Source organism: Protopterus annectens, chromosome 7.part0 (genome assembly GCF_019279795.1).
Source record: "Protopterus annectens isolate FY-2018-M chromosome 7.part0, PAN1.0, whole genome shotgun sequence".
Classification (NCBI taxonomy): domain Eukaryota; kingdom Metazoa; phylum Chordata; order Ceratodontiformes; family Protopteridae; genus Protopterus; species Protopterus annectens.
This window is the reverse complement of record NC_056739.1, coordinates 153,276,642-153,300,293: the sequence shown is the minus strand read 5'-3', so window position 1 is coordinate 153,300,293 and position 23,652 is coordinate 153,276,642. Positions and strand designations below refer to the sequence as shown.

The window sequence follows — 23,652 nt, the reverse complement described above, 5'->3', positions numbered from 1 at the left end:
AACAAAAATATTGCCCAACTTGGTTTCGGTCTGAAACTCAGAATACTTGCAACGCTGCTTCTGCATCGACCATAAAGACTGAGGATATGACTATACCCTGACGCTCTGATGTCAGATCTGAGCGCCATGACCAGAAATCAGCCTAATACTTTGGTATTCGACAGCGGACTACCCATATGTAAGGACTGCAGCAATGTGAGATGAAGAACATCCAACAGTTTGTCCTTTAAGTTCAAAAGAACTAATCCCTTCTCTCTTCCCCATTCTAACTCTGTTTCTCCTCCAGCACAATAATCTACTGTTCAATATTTGATGCTGTTTGAGATTTACATTTTTGTTGTAAGATGCCAGTTTAATACAAAATGTCTACTAGTACCATATTTACAGTAGTCTGTATTACCTTCTTTACATAGAGGAAGCAATGATTTACATACAATTCTGTCTCTTTACCTGGGGACAGATAAACATTCAAAGCTAGAAATGTGGACTATATGTTGAATCAACACATATGACAAATAAATTAGCACACACGAGTAATCTGAGAAAAAACTGTGGTACTCGTATATAAATTACTTTTCTGCTTGATTTATGATACTAAATAAGATTAGCTACTATTGATGTATAAATATTGACAATAATTACAATTGAAACACATTACCATATTTATACATTGATAGTCACGAAATTACACTTGGTAAAACTTTAGTAGAAGTCCCAGGTAGATTCACATGCAGATCTAAAAATGTTGTTTATGTATTTAGTATGTGTAGAATGTAGCTCCTTTTATGTAGGTAAAACTAAAAGAGAATTGTATAGGAGAATCTATGAACACCACTATGCTATTGGTAAGGGTGATGTAAAAAATGCTATGGGTAAGCATTATGTGGAAAACAGATGTAAAATTAAAATTAATTTTAAGTGTTTGGTAATAGATTCAGAGCATCCTAATGTTAAAAGTATTAATGTAGAAGAAGAATTAGGGTGGTTGGAATACTGCTGACAGGTTAGATTAAATGCATGTTTTCCCCCAGGACTTAATAACAGAGAAGAATTTATTATGTATTTAAGAAGGAAGGGACTGAAGCACTAGGGATTTTAGTTAGAGGTATTTGTCAGCATTAGGCTGACTGTTGTTTAAAGAATTGCTAATTTAGCTTTTAATGATTAATTTTCAATTATGTTTAATTGACTGCTATTTTAGTATTTAAATAGGTTTTGTTTATGTGTAAGCCATTAGTCTGAAGAAGTCTCCATTGCAGGAGACGAAAGCGCTTACTTTTGGCTTGTATTTTACTTGGAATATTGTCTTGAACTTGTGGATTACATCTCGAACGTCATTTCCTGGTGCTGCCATCGTTTTTTTGCTGTTTGGATACTGATTTGGTTAATAGCGTGCTGCTGTATTTCAAAATACCTGCTGCATTTGAAATTCTGGGAAGAGGTGAAGAGACTGCAATGTGATTTGCCCTACTGATGAAAGATCTGTTCTGCCACTGAAGACTAAGAGATCACTCATGATGCAGAATAATAGATCTGCTCAGTCTGTCTACTAAAACACTGGACATCTTCAGAATGTGCATTGTCAAAAAAAAGTGAGATCGCCCACTGCCATACTCTCATCGCCTCTCAAAACAAGGGCTAACAGGGAGTTTCCCCGTTTACTGATTTACCAGACCACTGATACTGTCTATCTGTATGGCAATCATCCCTTGAGGGAGACTGTCTCGAAAGGCCTGCAGCATTAGGAGCACTGCCTCATCTCTAGGACACCAACATGAAGATTGGCCTCTAAGGGAGATGACATGAATTAGACTGACTGTCCCAATTAATGCCCCCCCACACCCCAAGTATGAAGTGTCTGTGGTCACTGTGGTCTTGGGCTTCTTAAAGATATTTGTGATTTGAATAGGAAAGGTTATGGGATGCCAATTCATAGACCACTGCAATGCTGGTTTCAACTGTAGTAACCTCACATAGAATCTTGCTAGAGGCAGAAGGGTTTTGCAGGCTGCCACTGAACCAAGAAGCTGAAGAACCAGCCTGGCCAGTGGTGACTGAAAAGACAATAGATGTGTCGCCTAATGTGGTAACACAGATAGTCTGAATTGAGAAAGTCTTGCCATTTGAGAAACCGTATCCAGATGAGCACCTATGAACTGCAGGACTTGAGGGGGGAGAGATCGAATTTGTTGTAGTTGACTGTGATGCCTGGGTGTAGACATAATTGGAGAAGGTAGTTTCAACCCCACATTAGCAGACCTCTGATGGGACAGGTGAGGAGTAAGTTGTCACAATAAGGAAACACCCGGAATCCCAGCAACCTGAATTCAGTTGCAACCAATGCCATACACCTGGTAAATACCTGGGAGGCTGTGGTGAAACCAAAGGGCAGGGTTCTGAACTGAAAATGACTGGTTCTTTGGCAATAAGCAAAGGTATCTCCTGGACCATCTGTCTATTTTTATGTGACAGTATGCATCCTGAAGATCTATCAAGCACATCCAATCGTCCTTCCTCAAAATAAGGAGAATGGACTGAACCATGACCATTCAGAAGGTACAGTTCTGTACACTTACCATAAATGTAGATGCTCGAGTGTATTCACTGTTGCAGTCATCACATTTGGGTTATCCCTGCCAGGGTAGCCCTCGGCCGGCCCGAATACCAGAGGCTCAGTATTTCTGCGTCAGTTGCTGTCGCTTCTGTACTGACGTCATGTCGTCAATAGTATAAAGTAAGGCAGCTGACGCCATTACATCAGTTTTTCTTGCTCGAACCTGTCAGGAGCCCCCAAGTGGGAGCCAGGTTCTGCTGGAAGAACCCCACCAGTAGAAAGTAAATACCAATATGTCCCATGTAAGGAAAGAGAAGAAAGAAGAGGGGGATGGTGGGAGGGAAACCAGGACTGCAACAGTGAATAGACTCAAACATCTACAATTATGGTAAGTGTACACAACTGTACTATGTTCTTCATGTTTCACTGTTGCAGTCATCACATTTGGGTTGATTCCCAAAGCTGAGGAAATGGGTGGAGGCAGTCAAGGAAACTAGGGGCTGGCTAGGATGCCCTGCAGGACTGCAGAGGCAAACCCTGCCCTGGATATGGAGAAGATAGGCAGGTGGTAATGTGTGGTAAAGGAGTGAACAGATGTCCAGGTGGCAGCCTCCAGGATGTCCCTGGTGGGGACTCCTCTGAGGAAAGCTGCAGAGGTGGAGGCTGGTCTGGTGGAGTGAGTCCTGACCCCCTTGGTGGGAGGCTTTCCATGTTGTTTGTAGCAGAAATGGATGCAGTGTGCTATCCATTTGGAAATGGTTTGTTTGGAGATGGCTTTGCCCTCTGCCCCTGCAGCAAAGCTAACCAGTAATTGATCAGACTTTCTGAAGGATTTAGTCCTGTCTAGATAGAATCTGAGCTGTCTGTGCACATAGAGAGAGTGCAGGATCCTTTCCCCCTTGTTCTGTGGATTAGGAAAAAAGTTTGGCAAATGAATGGATTGGTTGAGAGCCACACTGGATACCACCTTGGGCATGAAGGATGGTTTAGTCCTGAGGGATACCCTATCAGCATGGAAAATGATGAAGGGTTCAACAGCCATGAGTGCTTGCAGCTCTGAGACCCTTCTGGCTGAAGTGATGGCCAGAAGGAAAGCTGTCTTCCAGGAGAGAAATTTTAGCTCTGCCGAAGAGGCTGGTTCGAAGGGGGCAGGGTGAGCTTTTCTAACACAAAGTCAAGGTCCCAAGCTGGGGTTGGTGCTCTTCTGGGTTACCTCAAGTTGCTAGCCCCTCTTAGGAACTGTTTGATCAAAGGGTGTGATAAACGGGGCTGCTCAGTGGGAAAATGAGCAGAGATAGCAGAGGCATGAATTTTAATAGAGGAAAAAGAGAGGCCACTGTGTAGCAGGTCAGCTAAGTAATCCAGGATGAGAGGGAGGGAGGGAGGGCTGTGCCATATTGGCTCCCTTAGCCTGAATCCAGGTACAGAACCTTTTCCATTTGTCATAAGACTTTCTACTGCTAGGGCGTCAGGCCTCACGTATAACATCTAGAAATTGTTTACTGAGGTTGGCAGATTGATCGGGGGTTAGGAAATAAGCCAAGCTGCCAAACTGACTGTCTGCAATTGGGGATGCATGAATTCCCCTTCCCTCTGGGACAGGAGGCTTGGAATCTGAGGAAGATGCCATGGTGGCAGTGAGGACAGGCAGCACAGCAAGGGGTACCAGTGCTGGCGAGGCCAGTCTGGAGCTATAAGAATTGTCCTTGGTTCTTCCTCCTTTATTTTGAGCAGTACCTTGGGGATGAGAGGTAGTGAAGGAAAGGCATAGACCGATAAGAGTGACCCAGGGGAAAGACAGGGCATCCACTTTCCAAGTCATACAGTGATGCTCCCTGGTACAGAGCTTGCTGAGCTGATGGTTGGTGTGTGGGAAGCAAAGAGGTCGACCTTCGGGGTGCCCCATTTCTGAGTTATTAGAGTGAAGGTTCTTCTGTTGAGCTGCGACTTGTGTGGGTCCAGAAGACTTCTGCTTAAATGGTCTGCCAGAGAGCTGAGAGAACCTGGTAGGAATTGTGCTGACAGGTGGAGTTGCATGGCAGAGGCTGTGTGCCAAAGGGTCATGGCCAGCCTGCATAGAGGGTAGGTGTGAGTCTGGCCCTGCTTGTTGATATACCACATCACAGTGGTGTTGTCTGTTTTGATCAGGAGAGCCCCTGGTGTGAGAAAGGGCTTGAAAGCTATCAAGGCGTGCTGGACTGCCATCATCTCATTTTGGTTGATGTGCAGATGGATTTGTTGTGGGCTCCATTGGCCCTATATGCACCTGCCGTCCAGGTGTGCACCCCAGACATAGTCTGATGCCTCTGTGGTGAGGGTCTGGGCGGCGGTGGGTGGTGAGAAAGGTAGTCTCTTGTTGTGGGAGCATGCTGTTACCCACCAAAGAAAATTTTTTTCTGAGGCAAGGTATTATAGGTATAAGAGTCTGCAGGTCTTGAGTGTTGACACCAAAGGCTTTTTGGGTACCATTGAATTTCCTCATATGCAGTCTAGCATATGGAATGAGTAGAATGCAAGATGCCATGAACCCCAGAGCTTGCAGGATTTTCCTTGCAGATAGCTGGGGTCTGGTGGCTAGTTGAGAAAAGTAGGCTGTCAGGAAAGTTTGCTTTTCTGGTGTAAGGAATGCCATCTGGGATGCTGTGTCCAGGCTTGCTCCCAGGAATATAATCCTTTGGATGGGTACCTGTCTGGATTTTGTTTTGTTGATTGTGTACCGTAGGGAGGTTAGTAGGGACTTTACAAAGGCCAGGTGCTTCCGAAGCTTTTCCTGGCTGTCTGCCTGAATTAGGCAGTCATCTAAGTATGGGTAAATCTGGATATTCCTTTGTCTGCAAAAGGCAATGGCCAGAGACAGACATTTTGTGAAAACTCTGGGAGCAGTAGATAAGCCAAGGGAAGCGCAGAGAACTGAAAGTGCTAAGATCCTGCCTGAAATGGAGATACTTCCTGCATGATTCCCTGATAGGAATGTGGAGGTAGGCCTCTTTTAGTTCTGGGGTGGCTAGCCAAGCATCCTTGGAGAGCATGGGTAGCAGCTGCTGGAGGGTGAACATTTTGAATTTTGGGATCATCAGGAATGTGTTTAGAATGGATAGATCGAGGATGGGGTGCCAGATGCCCTTTTTCTGGCTACCAAAAAAAGTCTGGAATAGAAACCTTGGTCTTTCTGTTCTGCAGGAACATGCTCTACTGCCCTCATAGAGAGCAGGGAAATGACTTGCTTTTGCGCCTCTGCCCACTGGTTTGGAGGTAGAGCTGGGAACTCTTTTGGAGTTGGAAGGGTGTGGAAAGAAAAATTGTATCCCTGGGACACTATGTTGAGAACCCAGTGGTTGTTGGTAATGGTGGCCCAGGTGCTTGTGTGAAAGGAGAGTTTTCCTCCTAGGGGTAAGAGAAGGTGGGCAGAGGAAGGGGGTGGGGGAGGTGAGTCATTGTGAGTTCTTACGATAAGCGGGTGGCTTAGAACTCCCTGGTTTTGAAGTGGAGGTAGTCCACTGCTTAGATCTCTGCATTCCCTGTGGCTGCTGTCTGGGGGGTCTGGTTCCTGGTCTGGGCTGAACTGGCCTGGTGGGAGCAGGAAAGGACCATTGCTTGGAGGAACAATGCCTGCAGAACCTGGGTGGCTGGACCTGTAAGAAATCCTTAACTGTCTGCATAGAATTTGCTTTTTTCTTCCATCTTTTTTAAGACCTTTTCTGCCTTAGTGCCAAATAAGCTGATGTTGTGCAAGGGGGCATCCAACAATTTAGATTTGACATGGTCTGGTAAGGGCTACTCCTTAAGTCATGCATGCCTTCTAAGGACAGATCAGATGACTGCTGCCCTGCAAGAAGCTTCTAGGGTGTCAAAAACCACAGTGCAACGTGTGTTTAGTTACTTGACTTGCAGAATGCATTAACTTTTGTAACTCTTTATATTCTGCACAAGCAGGAATGGAAGATATTTTTTGTTTGAGGAGTTCCAGGGTATGTTGCTGAAATTTTAGCATATGGAACTGAAAATGTAGTGCTTTGATAGCAAGAGTAGCTGAGGTGTATACTTTTTTACCCCATCTGTCTAGTGCTCGGGCATCCCTATCTGAGGGGGTGGGATTCTTAGCAGAGGTTGCTTTAATTCCTTTAGGCCCTTGAGAAATTACCTCAGGGTCAGCAGTAGGATTTTTAAAAAGAAATTTGTGTAAGTCAGGGAGTCTGTAGTGCCTGTCTGATTTTCTGGGTGCAGGAGGGAGGGAGTCAGGAGTCAAACTGGATTCCAGGAAAACATCCTCCACAACATGCAGGAGAGGCTGAAGGAAAGAATCCTCTGCATCAGAATCCTCATAAGTAGAGAGGGGCTGCATGTCTTCATATTCAAATGCATCAGAGTAATCTGACTCTTGTTCAGACAAAACTACAGGGGACAGATCTCTCTTCCTTTTGGAGGGGGTAGCTTGCCTTCCCCTGATCAGCATGATAAGGTCTTCCACCATTTTAAGCATTTGAGACTGAGGCAAGGAAGCAGGTGCCTGAGATTGGGTTGTCGGTTCCTTGGGTGTGGCTCATACCCTGGGACTAAGAAACTCGGTTGTTTTAGAAAGAACGGTAATCGCGAAAGAAGACATTGATTTGTGTCGAGAATTGGTAGTGCAAAGAACGTCCTCGGAAGCTGGTGCCTGCTCAGCGGCTCCGAACCCATCCAAGGTAGAGACGACTGCAGGATCCTTAGTCGAAGAAGAGTTTTGTGGCATACCGGACTCTGAAAGGGTCTGGGTAGTGGCCTGTGAATCCACAGAAGTGGGCATCAGAGGCTGAGAAAGTGCCTCACTGAGGACCGGAGAACTGATGACTAGCTTAACGGGAGCGTCGTCGGTAGGTTTGGACCTGTGCAGTCAGTCTCTATCTTTATCTTTACATTTTTTCGGAAGATCTGCTGTCGGATGGCTTACCGAAGCCATATCAGAGTTCAAGGACTGTAAGCGAAAATATCTATCTACAATAAGGGCCCGACGATGGATAGTTCTGGCATTGAACAAAGCACAGAAGTGACAGTGGGGGACGTCGTGGTCTGGGCCTAAGCAAGTGATGCAGTAAGAATGAAAGTCTCGGTGTGGTATTTGCTTTCCACAGGCGAGAGAATTGTTAGCTTTTTCTGACATCGGTTAGTGATAAAAACAATGTGCACACTGCTGCCCAAAGGTTCTCACCAAGAAAACTGGATACAAAGGATAATAAAACACAAGTTGGAACCACCACAGCTCTGAAATCCAGGATAAAATGTTTATTCTTAAAAACAAACAGATAAGCACTTTCGCATGAACAACTCATGCTTCATCAGATCTCACAGTGAAGAAAAAGCACTCAGTTTAAATATCTGTATTACCCAATAGTAAGATACAACAAATAAAATCATTAAATCATCTAATTATACAATTAGCATTGAATTAAATTGGCTTCAAAGGGTACAATGTATATACAAAAACAATCACTTTAGGAGTCGTGCCTCGAGTGCAGGTTTTATACTAGCATGGCTATTAAGTCCAGGATGTATATGGGCTCTCAGCCTCAAAATCCACTTTAATTCCACAGACTCCAAATAATTATTGGGATCACCACCTCTCTCATTTTTACTCATAAGTTGCAGCACAATAAAACAAAAACTATGAGAATTAAAAACAGAAATGTGCTTGGCCAATGCATTCTGAAGGTGCACATTCTTTATATCATAGAGGTGATTATAAACCCTGTCCTTTAACCTCCTAGAGGTCTTGCCAACATAAAAGCAAGTACAGCATATACATTTGGCAAGATACACCAGATTACTACTATCACAGGTGACGGTAAACCTTGGAAAGAACTTGAAATCCAAATCAGGATGTTTAAACATCTGTTCCTTGGAGACTGCACTACACGTTACACTTTCTACACGGAAAGGTGCCTAAATTTGAGTCTCATTGCTCATGTTGGAACCCCTATGCTCAATTTTATCACAACACAAAAGCCTCTTCAAATTTAGGCTGTTCTTATACATAAAAGAGGGTCTTTCGCCCACTATACCTGCTGTGTTCAAATCATCAGTAAGAACATGCAAATTACACTTAATAATGTTAGTCAACATAGCATTTTCATTAGTATAGGTGTTTATAAATGCAAGTCTACCACTTTTACGTTGTGTATCATAATGGCACCTATATGGGACTAATTCTGAATTCCCAAAACACCTCATTCTTAGCTCTCTCCAGGAGTGTTCTTTTATAGCCCCTCTCAATAAATAGTTGGTCCAAAGAATCAATCTGAAGAAACTGACATTGGTTAGTGCAAGAAAAAAGGATCCCCAATGGGGTACTTAGCTTTAGAAGACTTCAGCTTCAATTCGGTAGATGAAGCTCAGGTAGCGGCCGACCGGCACTCATGCAAACTGCTTCTACTTCGGGCTCTATGGCAAGAAAGACTGATGTAATGGCATTGGCTGCCTTACTTTCTACTACTGACGACTTGACGTCAGTCCTGAAGCGACAGCAACCGATGCAGAAATACTAAGACTCTGGTATTCGGGCTGGACGAGGGCTACCCTGGCAGGGATAACCCAAATGTGATGACTGCAACAGTGAAACACGAAGAACATCTTCTATTGCTTGGCAAACTGGTTCAAGTGGCTTAGGTCTAATATTGGCCTGAGGTCCCCAGTTTTCTTTGGCACCAAAAAGAATCTTGAGTAAGTTCCAAACCCATGCTGGTCTGGTGGGACCTTTTGGATGACTCTTTTTATTTACAACTTTTTTGTTTCTAAGGTTGCTTTCTTTCTCTGACAAGGTAGTATGTCGGGAATTTTTCTTGAATGTCTGGGAGAAGGAAGGTAAAAGGGAATATACTAATCTTTGGTAATCATTTTCCACATCCAGACATCTTTGGTGACGGACATCCAGGCTTCCAGGTGTAGAAATAAGTGTCCCCAACTGCTTTCAGAGTGCAGCAGCTGGGTAACCATTCAGGGATGCTGGAAAGACTTCTTGGAAAAGGGACCTCTGAAGCCATGGTTTTGTGGACCACCTCTGCCACATGGTGATATCTGATGTTACAGTTCCCTCCTCTGCTGCAAGAGGATCTATATTCATAGAAGTCCTAAGAAACCCCTTGTGATTTCCAGAACCACCTCTTTCTACTCATCTTCTGGTTCCTTGAGACGGTCCTATGAGAAGTAGAAAAATGTATCCCTACATTAGATAGGGTTTTCCCATCCTGCTCAGTCCTGGAGAGGGTGTCTTTAACCTCTGGTCCAAACAAAGTAGATCCATCAAACGGTGCATTAATGAAGGATGTCTTGTAGGACTCGGCAAAGTTGCAAAGGCATTCCCAGGTGTGCTTCCTAAGAGTAATTCCTGTACCTGACACTTTTGAAAACACCTTCCATAGCGTGGGAAATCAGATGCATAGAGGTATTTGATAGGGACTGTTGGTTGGCCAGTTCCAAAGAGACAGTCATTTTTCTCCTATGCCAACATGGACCCTGAGAGGGATTTAGAAAGCTCCTTGGTCAGATCCCTCTGGAACCCTGTGAAGTGTGCCAGGTAATTCAGCGACAGCAAGGCAAAGGTCACTGAAAAAAAAATGTTTCCTGAATCTATCCAAGGCCCTAGACTCCCTGTTAGGGGAATGGACAGAAGGACTTTCCTTGGCAATTTCCTTTCTGGTAGCTGCTGCAACCATCATGGCATCAACTGAGGAACCCCTGGCCCAGTGGACACAGTCCTTGGCTGCAACTAGATACTTGTCTGGTTTTCCAGGAATATGTTCTGTGGTATCCAGATACTTCCAAGCCTGATGGAAAATGAGATCCACCATTTTGTCCACCAGGGGTACCACCCAGGACGTAGCTGAACTGGTTCTGAAAATCTCAAGAAACACCAACCCCTCCAGGGAAGGTGCTTCTGAAGACCAACCAACTTTCTGCCTCAGAAGTTAAAGAATCTCTCCAAATGAGACATCTACAAGGGGTGACCAGGGGTCCCCTCCCTTTCAACAAAGTCGTTGTCTTCTGTCAACTATTCCTGTAGGGAATCAATGTGCCTCCTCTTGCACTTACGCTTCTGGGGACTTTCATGTGAGAATTATCCAAGGAAGACCCAGAAGTGTGTGGGAAGTCCTGCAAAAGGACAGTATAGAGGTTTGAACGGGCCAGCTGCCCTGATGGTAGAGAATGTGCAGACTCAGGACCCACAGCAGACAGTTGTGGAGGAGGAGGATCTGAGGGGGACAAAGATATTTTATCTCCAGTCATGTAGGAGCTCTCTCCACTGCCTTGAATCCAGAAGCCAATGCAGAGTCCAAGACTACCTCAAAAGGAAACCAAGCCACCTGCCTACAGAAATCCATGGCTTCCCCATGACCTTGCTTTGATGCAGAAGTAGAAGCCAAACTGTCTAGTTCCAATGCCCCGAGGGGAAGGGATGGCTCCAAATGTCTCGGAGTCAAGCCCCAACCCCCATATCTGGCACCAAAGCTATGGCTCTGAGATCCCTCTGGTCCAAAAAGGTTGGTGCTGGTTGATCAGAAAAGATGCTAGAGTTCACTAAGGCCAAGCCTTCAAATCTGACACAGACAATCCTGGGATTCTCATCTCTGGTACCTCTGAAGCCAAGGGATGGAATAACAAAGGGCATTTGGATGTTCCAAAGCTCACGGGTCCAATGGGAGACTGAGACAAAAGTACTACCAACCGAATCTGAGTCCTAAGAAATTTTTTCATCATTGTGTCCACATCTGCTTTGGACAGGCTTCTGACCTACCTGAAGAATGAGGAGGTAGATGGAGGTAGAGAAACTCTAAGTGGTATCTCTTGTAAAAATGAGAGTGTAGCCTTGATGAAATCGGCTCCAGAGAAACCATGTTGTCTAAAAGGAGGAGAGTTTGTAGATGAGAGTGTCAGATCCAAAGAAGTGGATGAATTTGGGGCCTTTGGTATTTTGGATAGCAAAGCCAAATCTGGAGCTGAATGAGGACAGCAGTCAGGGGAACACTTCCTCGACTTCTTGGGTTTTTCTCTGGGCAATTCTCTTTTTTTTCCCCTGAGATTTTTCTGCCAGTTTCTAGTAGAAGAGGAAGCTCCAGACACTGAAGAAGAGGAAGAACCATGTTTAACTTTTTGTTTTTTCTTTACAGGTATAAATGAAGACCGACTCAGAAAAGGTATATTTGCCCAATCAAAAGATCTCTTTCCCTGGCTACATCAAGCAACGTCTCCTGTAGTGTCTCCCTGACCAAGGAGAGATGGTTCTCCCATGCATGGACTGGATACTGAAACAGCTGAAGGGAACTTGACTGACCCACTGTTTGTGGTGGCTGAAAAGAATATACCAGAGGAAGCCAAAGAGATAACCATTGGTCCAAGGAATGACTAATGGCCACTACTGAGTCACCCACCATCGACTGAAGCACAGACTGTATTTTCTTACAATGGAGACTGGCCAGCTGCAGTGGGTAAGTATCCATGCTGTGACCAAGGAGGATGCTTTGAATGTGGTAAGTTTTGCAGGAACGAGTCAGTCAGAAGTTAAGATGTCAAGTAGTGCTCACAAGCAACACAATTAACTCACATACACAGTCCCACAAACACAGTACTGCATAAGCTGCAAACTAAATTTCTGTTAGAAAGTGCATTTCAAAACTCAGTCTGACAGAAAAACATGGTAAGTAAGTTGTCAGACAGTGAAGGCAAGCACTAATATACCCCATAATAGTTCCTGCCTGAATAAAACACTCAACAACACTAAACTTTCCAATAAAATATGTGAAGTTTACACCAGCAGAGCATTTTCTCACAAAATTAGCACCCGAAATGAAGCTTAAAGCTAAAAATAGTGGTACTCAAGAAGAAACTTCCAATATAAGATACTCTACTTCTTAAAGGGGAAATGTAATTTTTTTAAAGGACAATATTCTCTCAGAAGCATTCCCTACTGGGGAATTATCTGCCAGAATCACATCTGATGGCCTGCTGCTGCTTCAGTGAATCCTCTGAGTTGCTTCTTGACGAGGTGGTAAGAAACTGCTGGAGACACTGGAAAACATGAAGGTCCTACTGAACACTCTGATATTGGGCAATTTCAATTACCCTACCGTTAACTGGGAAAACTACTCAAGTACAAACTACCAGGTCCAGCGCTTCCTGGAATTTATCAACTTAAATGCCCTGGATCAGCTGGTAAACTCCCCTACCAGAGGTGAAAACATATTGGACCTGGTCATCACCAACATGGGCGCAGGTGTTACACACCGGAGGTCAACCCGTCACTGGTCAGATCAGACCATAAACTAATCACTCTGGATGTCCACACCACACCACCACCTCCAACCAAGGAAACCACAGTGAAAAACTTTTCTATAGCAAACTTCACCTTACTTAAGACAGAGGTGGTAAGTTTCACAGCCCCCACGCTAAAGGATAACAGTGTCCAAGATGCAGGAACCTTTACAAATGCACTCTATGAGCACCTACAAGGATGCATGGATCGTGCCATCCCTAGTAAAACCAAGACTCACTCCTCTAAGAGAAGGAAACCAGTTTGGTGGACCCCTGCAATAAACAGGCTATACAATAGAAGGAGGAAACTAGTTTAGAAAAAAAGCAAATCCCAAGAAGGAAAGACATCCCTGATCAGTATCAGTAAGAAACTGAGGTCCCTCATGAAATCATCCAAGGCTAACTTCGAAAGAAAAATAGCCAAGGATTCAAAAGATAACCACACAGCCTTCTTTAGCTATGTTAAGAATCTAAGTGACAACTCGCAGATATGCACTGAACTAGTGCAAAATAGCACAAAATATACTGAACCTACTGATACTGCCAACATCCTGGCAGATAGATTCAGTGCAAACTTCACCCTCCTCTCACTCCCAAAAGGGCCCACAACAATACTGGAAAAGTGTAGTGTCCCGGACATCACAGATGCACAGGTGAAAACAGCCCTTTCAAAAGCCAAAAGCACAGTGTCAATGGGGCCAGATGGTGTCCCATGCTGTGTGCTGTGTCTTGCACGAACTACAGACCAAACTAACCCCCCACCTAAGCACACTGTTCAACCTCAGCCTCTCCACAGGCTAGGTGCCCACAGAATGGCGTACTGCAAAGGTTATTCCACTCCACAAAGGAGGTTCCACAACTGACTCTGGTAACTATCACCCCATAAGCCTGACTAGCCTGGTCTGCAAGGCTATGGAGCACATCATCATGGAACTCATTAACAAAGACAATGGGAACCTCCAAACACCTGACCCGACCCAGTTCGGCTTTGTTAAGGGCAGATTATGCCTACTAAACCTGGTAGACTTCTTCAAGACAGTCACCAAGGCCATAGATGAGGGGAAGGTAGTTCACACTGCCTACCTTGACCTCGCCAAGGCTTCTGACACCATTCCCCACTCGGGAATTATAGAAAAACTCACCAGCCTGAACATAAACCCCTACATCATGAGATGGGTTGCCAACTGGCTTACAGACAGAACTCACACAGTAAGAATAGCGGACTCCAGGTCCGACTCTAAACCAGTCACAAGTGGTGTCCCACAAGGCTCGGTCCTGGGACTGCTACTGTTCGGCATATACTTCTCAGAAGTACAGACAAACACAGGAGGACTATGGCTAACCAAGTTCACCGATGGCTGCAAACTGGGAGCCATAATTGACTCTCCGGCTGACACGGACATTCTCCAAAAGGGCCTTACTGAGATGGACACCTGGTGTCAAAGTCATGGTCTCAAGCTAAATGCCAAAAAATGCATAGTCATCCCGTTTGGGAAAAACAAAACATCCATGAATTATCACATAGGTGGCAGCCCCCTTAATACAGAAGAAGTAATAAGAGATCTGGGGACCCAGGTAGATAGTAATCTCTCCTTTGACAATCATATTGCCAAAGTAGTTAGGAAATCCTTCTATGTAGCCCATCTAATTACTAAACGGCTCGCATCTAGAAATAAAGAGGTTATAGTACCCATCTACTCGTCACTCATCAGACCCATCATAGAGTACAATGCCCCATTTGGGATGTACCTCACAAGACACTTCCAACAGCTGGAAAGACCACAAAAGTACCTCACCAAGAGGATTACTGGTCTCAAACATATGTCCTATGCAGACCGACTGCAAAAACTCCGGCTGTACTCAGTGGCATATCGCTTACTCAGAGGTGATCTCTGCCTGACTTACAAAGCCATGTCCAACTCAGAATTGATGGACATGCTCCACCTACAGAAATCCAAGTCACTGCGAGCCACTCACTCTAGTGAGCTAAACCTCACCACAACAATAAATAGAGCATGCTGGAGGAATAAATTCCTGTCATAGAGACTCCCCATGCTTTGGAACAAAATTCCTAACTACATTAAGCAGAGCCCCTCACTAACACTCTTCAAGAAAAACCTTGACGAGTGGATGGGTAACAGAAAATACACCCCTGGGATCACTTCATTGGGTCTGCTTGACAGAGGATCAGTTAATTAATCAATGGGGTGGTGAAAGCAGACACACTCTGACTAGGCTTATAAATGCCCTCGGGCAGATAGCCTAGTACCTACCTATGAACCTAAAGAAATCCACGTCACTACGAGCCACACGCTCTAGTGAGCTAAACCTCGCCACAACAATAAACAGAACATGCTGGAGGGATAGATTCCTGTCACAGAGACAACCCATGCTTTGGAACAAAATTCTAAATTACATGAGGCAGAGCCCCTCACTAACACTCTTCAAGAGAAACCTTGACGAGTAGATGGGTAACAGAAAATACACCCCTGGGATCACTTCATTGGCTCTGCTTGACAGAGGATCGGTTAATTAATCAATGGGGCAGCGAAAGCCAACACATTCTCGCTAGGCTTATAAATGCCCTCAGGTAGATAGCCTAGTACCTACCTATGAACCTATGATTTCCCTCTGCAGGGCTGTCCAATCAGCAGTCAGAGTGAAGGTGTGGGAAAGAACCGGCGCTCTTAGCAGCTGTTAGCTGTGTCCTGGGCAGAACACAACCTGCACAGCCTAACGGTTATTGCAGCAGTGAGAATGACATAGTTAGTTTTGAAGGCTTCTGTTAGTGCCTTTTGTGCATTTTAAATAGAAGAGAAGCAGAAGGTGCTTCCTTCATAGGATATCTGTACTTATTAGCAACAAAAACTTTTGTAGCCCTGCCAAACTGCAATAGTCAGTTTAGATAGAAGTTATCTGTGTATGTCACACTTATGGTCAGTTCACGGAAAAGCATTTCTGTTGAGATGGCAGCTGTAAAAAGGGGGCATATCCTTACCTCAAAGGTGTACTGACGTCAGAAATGAATATATTAAGATTGGGGAAGATACAAAAAATACAAGTCTCTCATAGGGGGAAACAGCTTTACCTCCCAGGAAAATAATTAGCTTTCACAGCTGACAGAATGGACTTTCAGTCACTTTTCTTACAGAAAGTTTGTTCAAGCACTTGACATTTGAAAACTATAAAGGATCTCAGTTTTGCCTTTCATGGCCCTGTCTCTACTTCACAAATTACTTTTGGCAATCTTCTTGAGCCCAGTGTTTAACAGAATAACCGCAAAGTTTCTGTGCTAATATCGGAGCCATTTTTTTCATTACAGGTAAAAACTTCAAAAACTCTTCTAAAACTTTCAGGTTTTAATCTAAATAGGAAATATTTCCACAAATGAATAAAAAAAGCAATATAATCTTCTATAAATAACAGAAGATAACATCAGTTTTTTTATACTAAATGTTAGTATACGCCTTTAAAATGTTTGCAGAAATTCACTAAATAATGACACAAATGAGCACCCATGCTTATCATTAATCTGACATAGCCAATGTTGTTTAGCAAAAGGGTGGATACTGCATAGCCAGTGCCAGTTGTTAATAAGGGAGACTAGATCAATGTGGGTACAGAATGTCCACCCAAGAAACTGGAAACCCAAGTTCAAGTGTGGCCCGACTCCTAGACAACAGGTAAGGAGTACTGAAGAAATAAGCAGCAATGACTGGCATGACTTCCTTAGGGGTGACAGAGAAAGTTCACTCATTTTGTCCCATAAGCACCTCTATGGATGTTGAAGGAGATCAGCAAGTTTGTCACAACCAGGGACTTGCAAATTACCTACAAATGGACCATGGTCATCTAAGACTTTCTAGCTAGCATGCTGGCCAGAGCTATTGGGCATGAGTCCCTATGCAAAGGCTAAGTAGGTTTAGTAAATACCACAAGCATGCAGTATTATTATGCAGTATTATGACGGTCTTCTTACAGGAAATAAATGAACAGTAAACTGTTAGAGATTAGTCTGGCAGCAAGAACTGAAGCAAAAATAAATAATAAATAAGAACTGTTACTGATTCTATAATACTATGATATGGGAAAGGCAAAATAAATCTTGGAAATGTTACAAATGGACATTGCAGAAACATGGCAAAAGCACCTTGACAATACAGCGATGGAGCTCTCTGGCCTGTTTCAATACCACAGCGTTCACATTGAAATTAGTGGATGCAGGACTTGGAAAAAGAACACTGCAAGGCAAATCTTACCTGGGAAGTCAGCAGATGGATAGGGGTCCTTGATCTCATTTACATTGGATTCAAATTCATCTATTTTAAGCTGAGAAATAAAATCAAAAAAGTTATTTTTTCACATGAATTATAACTCAGCATTAATACAGGACAATACAGGAACAAAAACAAAAAGAAAATCATAGCGATTAGGGTAAACCAACAGCTATTGCACTGAAGATTTTAACAATAAATACGGCATACATATATATTTTGGCATCTATTTGTTGTATTTGCTTCCCAGAGCTGTCCTTCCTCTCCTGAAAAGACACAGCAATACCAAAAAGAGTAGACACATTTTATAATGTTATACAAATGAGTACACAGAGAATGAGTTCTTTACCTCTGCATTTACACTTGGATAAAGATGAAGGGGGCAGCACTGTGGTGTGGTACAGTGTTTAGCATCACTACCTCACACGTTTTGGTTCTCAGTCGGGATGCCTTTCATGCGCAGCATTTTCCTTTTCATATGGATTTGCACCAGATGTACTAGTTTCCTCTCACATCCCCAAGATACAATGAAGGTTTTATTTATCCTTTTGAACATTTTTCAGATTTAGCCAAGGACTATAAACTTAAAAACATATAACCAGGCAGCTCAATATAAGTCACACAGTACACCAGTAAATAACTTAAAATATTTGAAAACAGTAATAAACGGTAAAATATCTAATCTAGTACGTATAGTAGAGACAACATAATAAGGTGAAAAAATAGTCTAATTTCACATTATACCAAATATCAGTTTGAGAAAGACAATAGATGTCACAGTATCACTCAAGCTAAGAAGCTTGAAGTTCCCACGTCTTTAGCTGGGCATGTGTTAGTGCCCACCTAGGGAACCAGTGTCTGATGTGACACACTGCTACCCTCTGCATCAGAGGATAATCCATTAATTCCGCAGCCAAGACATAGTTGATCCCCACTGTGTAGATAAAGACATTATATAGGAGCTGGTAGCCATGTACCCTCTTCAGATGAATTTAAGGGAGATGTGTATTATGCCTATCCCAGTGGACATGAAGGTTTCTGTAGTATAAGCCACTATTGCTATGGGAATTAATCAGCATCTGAAAGGGGAATATATTAGTCATTTTCCATGCCTCAGTCTTGCAAATCCTACCCCATCTCCTTGATGAGATGCTGGTGCATGTGAAAGGGCATATTTGGTTTCCACGGACAGCAGAGGAGAGAGCCATCACTGTGTGAACATTCTAAAACATAGTCCATTTACCTGAGGACGGGGGACACTGACTGCACCAGCACTGCTTCCAAGGCCTCAGCTCCTCCATGTGGTATCCAGTTATAGCAGCTATAAAGGTTTCCACTCCATCAACTGGCAGGTGGTGCAGAATGTCCAGAGTATTATATACAATGTGTCTGTGCACGACCCATACAGTTCCTGTAATTTCCACATCCGCATAAATGCAACACCTTACAGTGTTTCATGTGGGACAGCATTCCACAGGGTCATTTAGTTAGTAGGTGCACATATTTACACCCATAAAGGCCTGAAAAGTCCGATCTCATGAATGCATGTAACAAGCTAGTCATAATGTTCTTTACTGTTCTTTGTTGCAGGTGATGATGGATATGCCTTGCAGCTATGGATGAAGACCCCCATCTGCAGTCCCCATATCATGACAGATATAGTCATATAGTATCACTGAACATGTGTTTGGACCGCCGAAGGCCCTCTTCTGCTGCCCTGATATATCTACTGCAACACTGCATTATTCTCTTGAGATGACATGCAGCAAGATATTTGATGGCTATGCCATGCTACATGGTATGAGAGTATGAAAATTATTACAGCAAGGGAATGCCACAGCAATGGCTGACATACTTGTGGCAACAGAGGAGGAACTGGGTAAGGAGTCTTTGGAGGAACTGTTTGCAGCACACCCGCATGCATACCAGAGTTATGTGCGATGCACTGTGGCACTGGCAAGAAAGTGCCATCTGCTCTACAACTGTGGAATGGGACAAGACAAACACTGAACAAAACTGATTTCGATAACACATCCAAGCTATGCATTACAAGGCATACTGACTAGTTACTCTGTGCATCAGGCATTATCATAACCACATTACTCAAAAGGGTGGTCAAGGCACAGTCCTCTTCATCTGCACAGATTACAGGAGTACAATGCCAGCACGCAGCAACACAAACACAGGTTGAATGGTCATGGGTAGTAGTTGTGGTAACCATGTACATGGCTAGAGGATTGTGGGATGTTAAGAATCACATCCTTCCGTAATAATGTGAAGCTTTAGTTGGCAGACCAATGGTGAGGTGCAGCATGTGGCCATGAAGCATCAGAACTGCAGTCAGCTTGTGCAGAGGCCACAATAGCATGTTAAATGTATGTGCAATAATGTCTCTGTGGCTCTTATCATGGTGTTATTTCAGAAAGATGGTATCCACTACTCCATTTGTGGTCACAGGTATGTGTTGCCTGAAGTAAGCCTACGAAGAAGCAGGCTGGCAATGAACTGTAGAAGCCAGAGTAGCTTGCACAGTGAGATGTCCCCCCAGTGGAGCTGGAACTGTACAAGCCATGACCATAAGAGCATTCATGGCCAGGGGTGGAGGCCACAGTAGACATGAGTGTCAGCTATATCCATGAGAGCACCGACAGAAAAAGTTGACAGCGTGGCCCACGGAAAATTCTTGGGGATGGTTTGTGCCATTTGTGTTACCTGGATGTGTAATCCTGCAGTGCGCAACCATCCCCTACTACAACTAAGGTGGGCAGTTCCCTGCAGCAACAAGAATGCACTAATGGTGGTCAAGAGAACTGCAACTTCTCCCACTAGGTGTGCCTACTACAGCTCTCGATTTGTGATGCCACTCTATATGCAAGATAAAAATGTCCCACAGTTCCTGCAATATTCATCTTTATTTATTATTTGTTGACTGGGAAAGTCTGACTAGGACAGATCCTATTTTCAGCAGAGGCCCAGGGAGAACACTTCCAGACACATGTCTTTGGAATGTGGGAGGCAACCCACTCAAACACAAGGAGGACATGCAGACTACGCACAGAAGACATCTCAGCTGAGAGTCAAACCGGAGAACCTCTTGCTGTAAGGTGACAATGTTAACCATTGCACCACTGCACCACTCAAATGTCTTAACACAGGCCACTCAGCCCACTGAGCAGCTCTGCCAGGGTCCGATTATTGGCCATATGTGCCTGGATCAAATATCTGTACATCTACTGATTAATGCGAAGAGTAACACCCAGATCAGGGAATGTTCCAGATTCATGGCAGAAACAGCCACATGCACACCTCTCTCCAATGCCATGGGTATGTACCACAGAGGCAGTGCAGTCCTCTGATGCTATCTATGGTGATGTGATCTGTGTATAAGGGTGGGGCAGACATGGACATGACACCTTATGCTAAATACAGATGATACTAAAGGTTCATCTTGGATCTCTAGTGTCCCTTTAGCTGTGAGTGATGGGAAAGTGGCTTCCACTGTCAATGCTGATGACAGTGCTACTGTGTCCTCAGACCTTACTAGATGCATACAGATAAAACAACAGTGGTAATGCTGGTACATATATGTGACTCCAGCCACCACGTGGCACACAGACTGCTATATGCCACTTATATGCATAGCCTATGGGCACATAAGTTCCTTGTCATGTCGGTTGTCTTTACTGCACCCTTCATTTCCTTGGTGCAAAGAAATGCAGAGCAGACATGCTTGTCTGAGTAAACCATATGAAGGTATGAGTCAATGTCCAACAGGACTGGCACATGCCACACCAATCCTGGGCCATCCACTACGGACCTCAGGCAGAAGTACTTTGGGACTCAGGTTGCCTCTGTTGCAGCCCTGATGTCTTGGATGACATATATGCAGAAGTGTATGGCTGAGTAAACTACATGGAGATGCTAGACAATGTCCTACAGGAATGGCATGTGCCATTACTGACCTGATGCATGCCTAGCTGACACATACATAGACATCACCAGCCCATCTCCCGCATAGAATAGCTGTGTAAAATCTTACCATAACAACAGATGTCCCTCTCTTCTCTGTTGCAATATTCATAATATGAGGGAGTTCCCCGCTGTAGGCTACCTGATGTCTGCCAGTACAGAAAAGACTTTACTGCTGTAGGGTGGGTGGTATATCACACATAGGCTACGATTGGACATCTGGCATAAAACTGACATTCAAACGCACCATCCTCAGAACTGACTACCCCAGGAGGAATGCCAGCCTAAGGAAGTGGGGTAAGAATTATTCAAGAAGCAAGGCTAGGGGGGGAAAGAGGGAGGGATAGAAATACTGCAACAGTGAAAAGGACATCTATCATTATGGTAAGATTTTACATACCTATTATATGTCCTTCTATTCATCTGTTGCAGTATTCCTAACATGAGAGAGAATGCCAAAGCTCATGAAGTAAGAGAGGAAGGAGTAGCTAATGAACTATCCAGGAAGCCCTGCAGTATGGCTCTGGCAAACCCTGCTCAAGATTTAGAAATTACATCTAATTTATACTGTTTGGTGAAGGTACGGACTGAGGTCTATGTAGCTGCTTCAAGAATTGAATTAGTGTCCAATCCCTTGAAAAAGGCCCCAGATGAGGCAACAGCCCTACTGAAATGAGCCTTAATAGGGGAGTGAAGGGTTTTACCATGGTGAGTTTAGCAGATGGAAACAGTCTTGGAAATCCAGGAGGAAATGGTATGCTTGGACACGGCCTGCCCCAGAGGCCTGGGGTGGTAAAAAACATAAAGCTGATCTGATTTTCTAACAGCTTTGGTCTTATCCAAATAAAATCTAAGTTGCCTCCAAATAAAATCTAAGTTGCCTGTGGACATCTAGAGCATGGAGGACCTCTCACCTGGGTTCTGAGGAGAAGGGAAAAAGGTAGGTAAGTGTATGAACTGATTTGGAGATAGGTCATTGACAACCTTAGGCATAATGAGGGGTCTGTATGCAGGGGGACCCTGTCTTTGTGGAAGACAAAGAAAGGGTGGAGATACTATAAGGGCCTGTAACTCAAACACTCATCTGGCTGAAGTTAAGGCTAGGAGTAACACAGCTTTCCAGGAACAATACTGAAGAGAAGCTGAAGAAGCTAGCTCAAAGGGTGGGAGAGTCAGCTTTTCCAAAATGAAGTTAAGGTCCCAGGGAGGTGGAACAGGTTTCCTGGGAGGTCTAATGTATACAACACCTTTAAGAAATTGTTTTGCATCAAATCTGCTAGCTAAGTGGGGAGACAGAGGCAGACAGGCACATATGGCTGATATATGAACTTTTACTGAAGAGTAAGCTAAACCAGCATTGAGCAATTCACACAAATAAGTCAAAACCAAGGGAATTTCCACTGTTAATGGGTCCTGTTTTTGTTTCGGACACCAGAATGAAAATCTTTCATTTTTCTAAATAAGATTTTCTGGTATTTGGTTTCCTGGCCTCCTGCAGAACTGTAAGCATGTCCTCAGAGAATAGGTGTCTGAAAGGGATTAGTACCTATCACTCACAAGGTCAACTGAAGGGTCGCCAAGTGGGGATGGATGAGGGTCCCCTTGTCTTGTGTGAAGAGGTCCACTCTGTGAGCTAACTTGTGGTGATTGCCCTTGGCTAAATGCAGGAGGAGAGGGGAACCAGTGCTGTCTTGGCCAGAAGGGAGTCAAAAGCAAGATTTTTGGTTTGTCCTGCTGAATTTTGGACAGGACTTTTGAGATGAGGGGAAGGGGAGAGAATACATATAAAAACATCCCCTTCCAAGAGAAAGAAAGGGCATCTACTGTCCAGACCAGAGGATAAGGTTCTCTGACACAAAACTGTGGATGTTGCCTGTTCATGGGGGAGACATAAAGGTCTGTTTGAGGAATAACCCACTGGTGGACACTGTCTAGAAACACATACCTTTGAAGCCTCCATTCATAGGATGGTGTTTGAGACTTACTCGGGTAGTCTGCTATACAAATTTGAGAGGATGAGATGTACACTGTCTGAAGAGTTACTTCAAATTTTACTGCCAGCTCCCAAGCCTGAAGACCCAGTCTGTATAATAGATAGGATTTTGTCCTCCCAGTTTGTTCACATACCAGAGGACTGTCATATTGTCTATGAACATAGGTTCATACTAGGCTATCTGCCCTAGGGCATTTATAAGCCTAGCCAGAGTGTGTTTGGCTTTCGCCACCCATTTTAAATTAATTTTGCTATGCCCTTTTTCGAGGTTAGAATACTGTGCCTCTGTCTAACAGTGACACAGAAGTGATACCCGGGGTAAACCTACGATCTCCCATCCACTCATCAAGATTCCTCTTGAAGAGAGTCAATGAGGGACTCTGCCTAACCTGGACTGGGATTTTATTCCAGTGTGAAGGGAGCCTCTGGGTTATGAATCTGTCCCTCCAGCATGTCCTATTTATTTCAGTGTTGAGGTTCAAGTCTCGAGCGTAGCTCGATGGGATTTGGATTTTCTGAGGTGCAGCATGTCCATTAATTCCGGGTTGGACGTGGCTTTATACGTCAGGCACAGATCGCCTCTG

General features: G+C 44.0%; 1 protein-coding gene across 3 annotated transcripts in view; it reads right to left on the bottom strand.

Annotated features, from left to right (window-relative positions):
• CACNA1S (calcium voltage-gated channel subunit alpha1 S) overlaps window positions 1-23,652 on the bottom strand; it is a 3,469,037-nt gene that overhangs the window by 2,011,299 nt on the left and 1,434,086 nt on the right. For all 3 annotated transcript variants that reach the window (XM_044076603.1, XM_044076604.1, XM_044076605.1), the window contains one exon: window positions 17,092-17,161. In XM_044076603.1, the coding sequence (XP_043932538.1) occupies window positions 17,092-17,161 (70 nt within the window). The remainder of the gene's footprint in view (window positions 1-17,091; window positions 17,162-23,652) is intronic.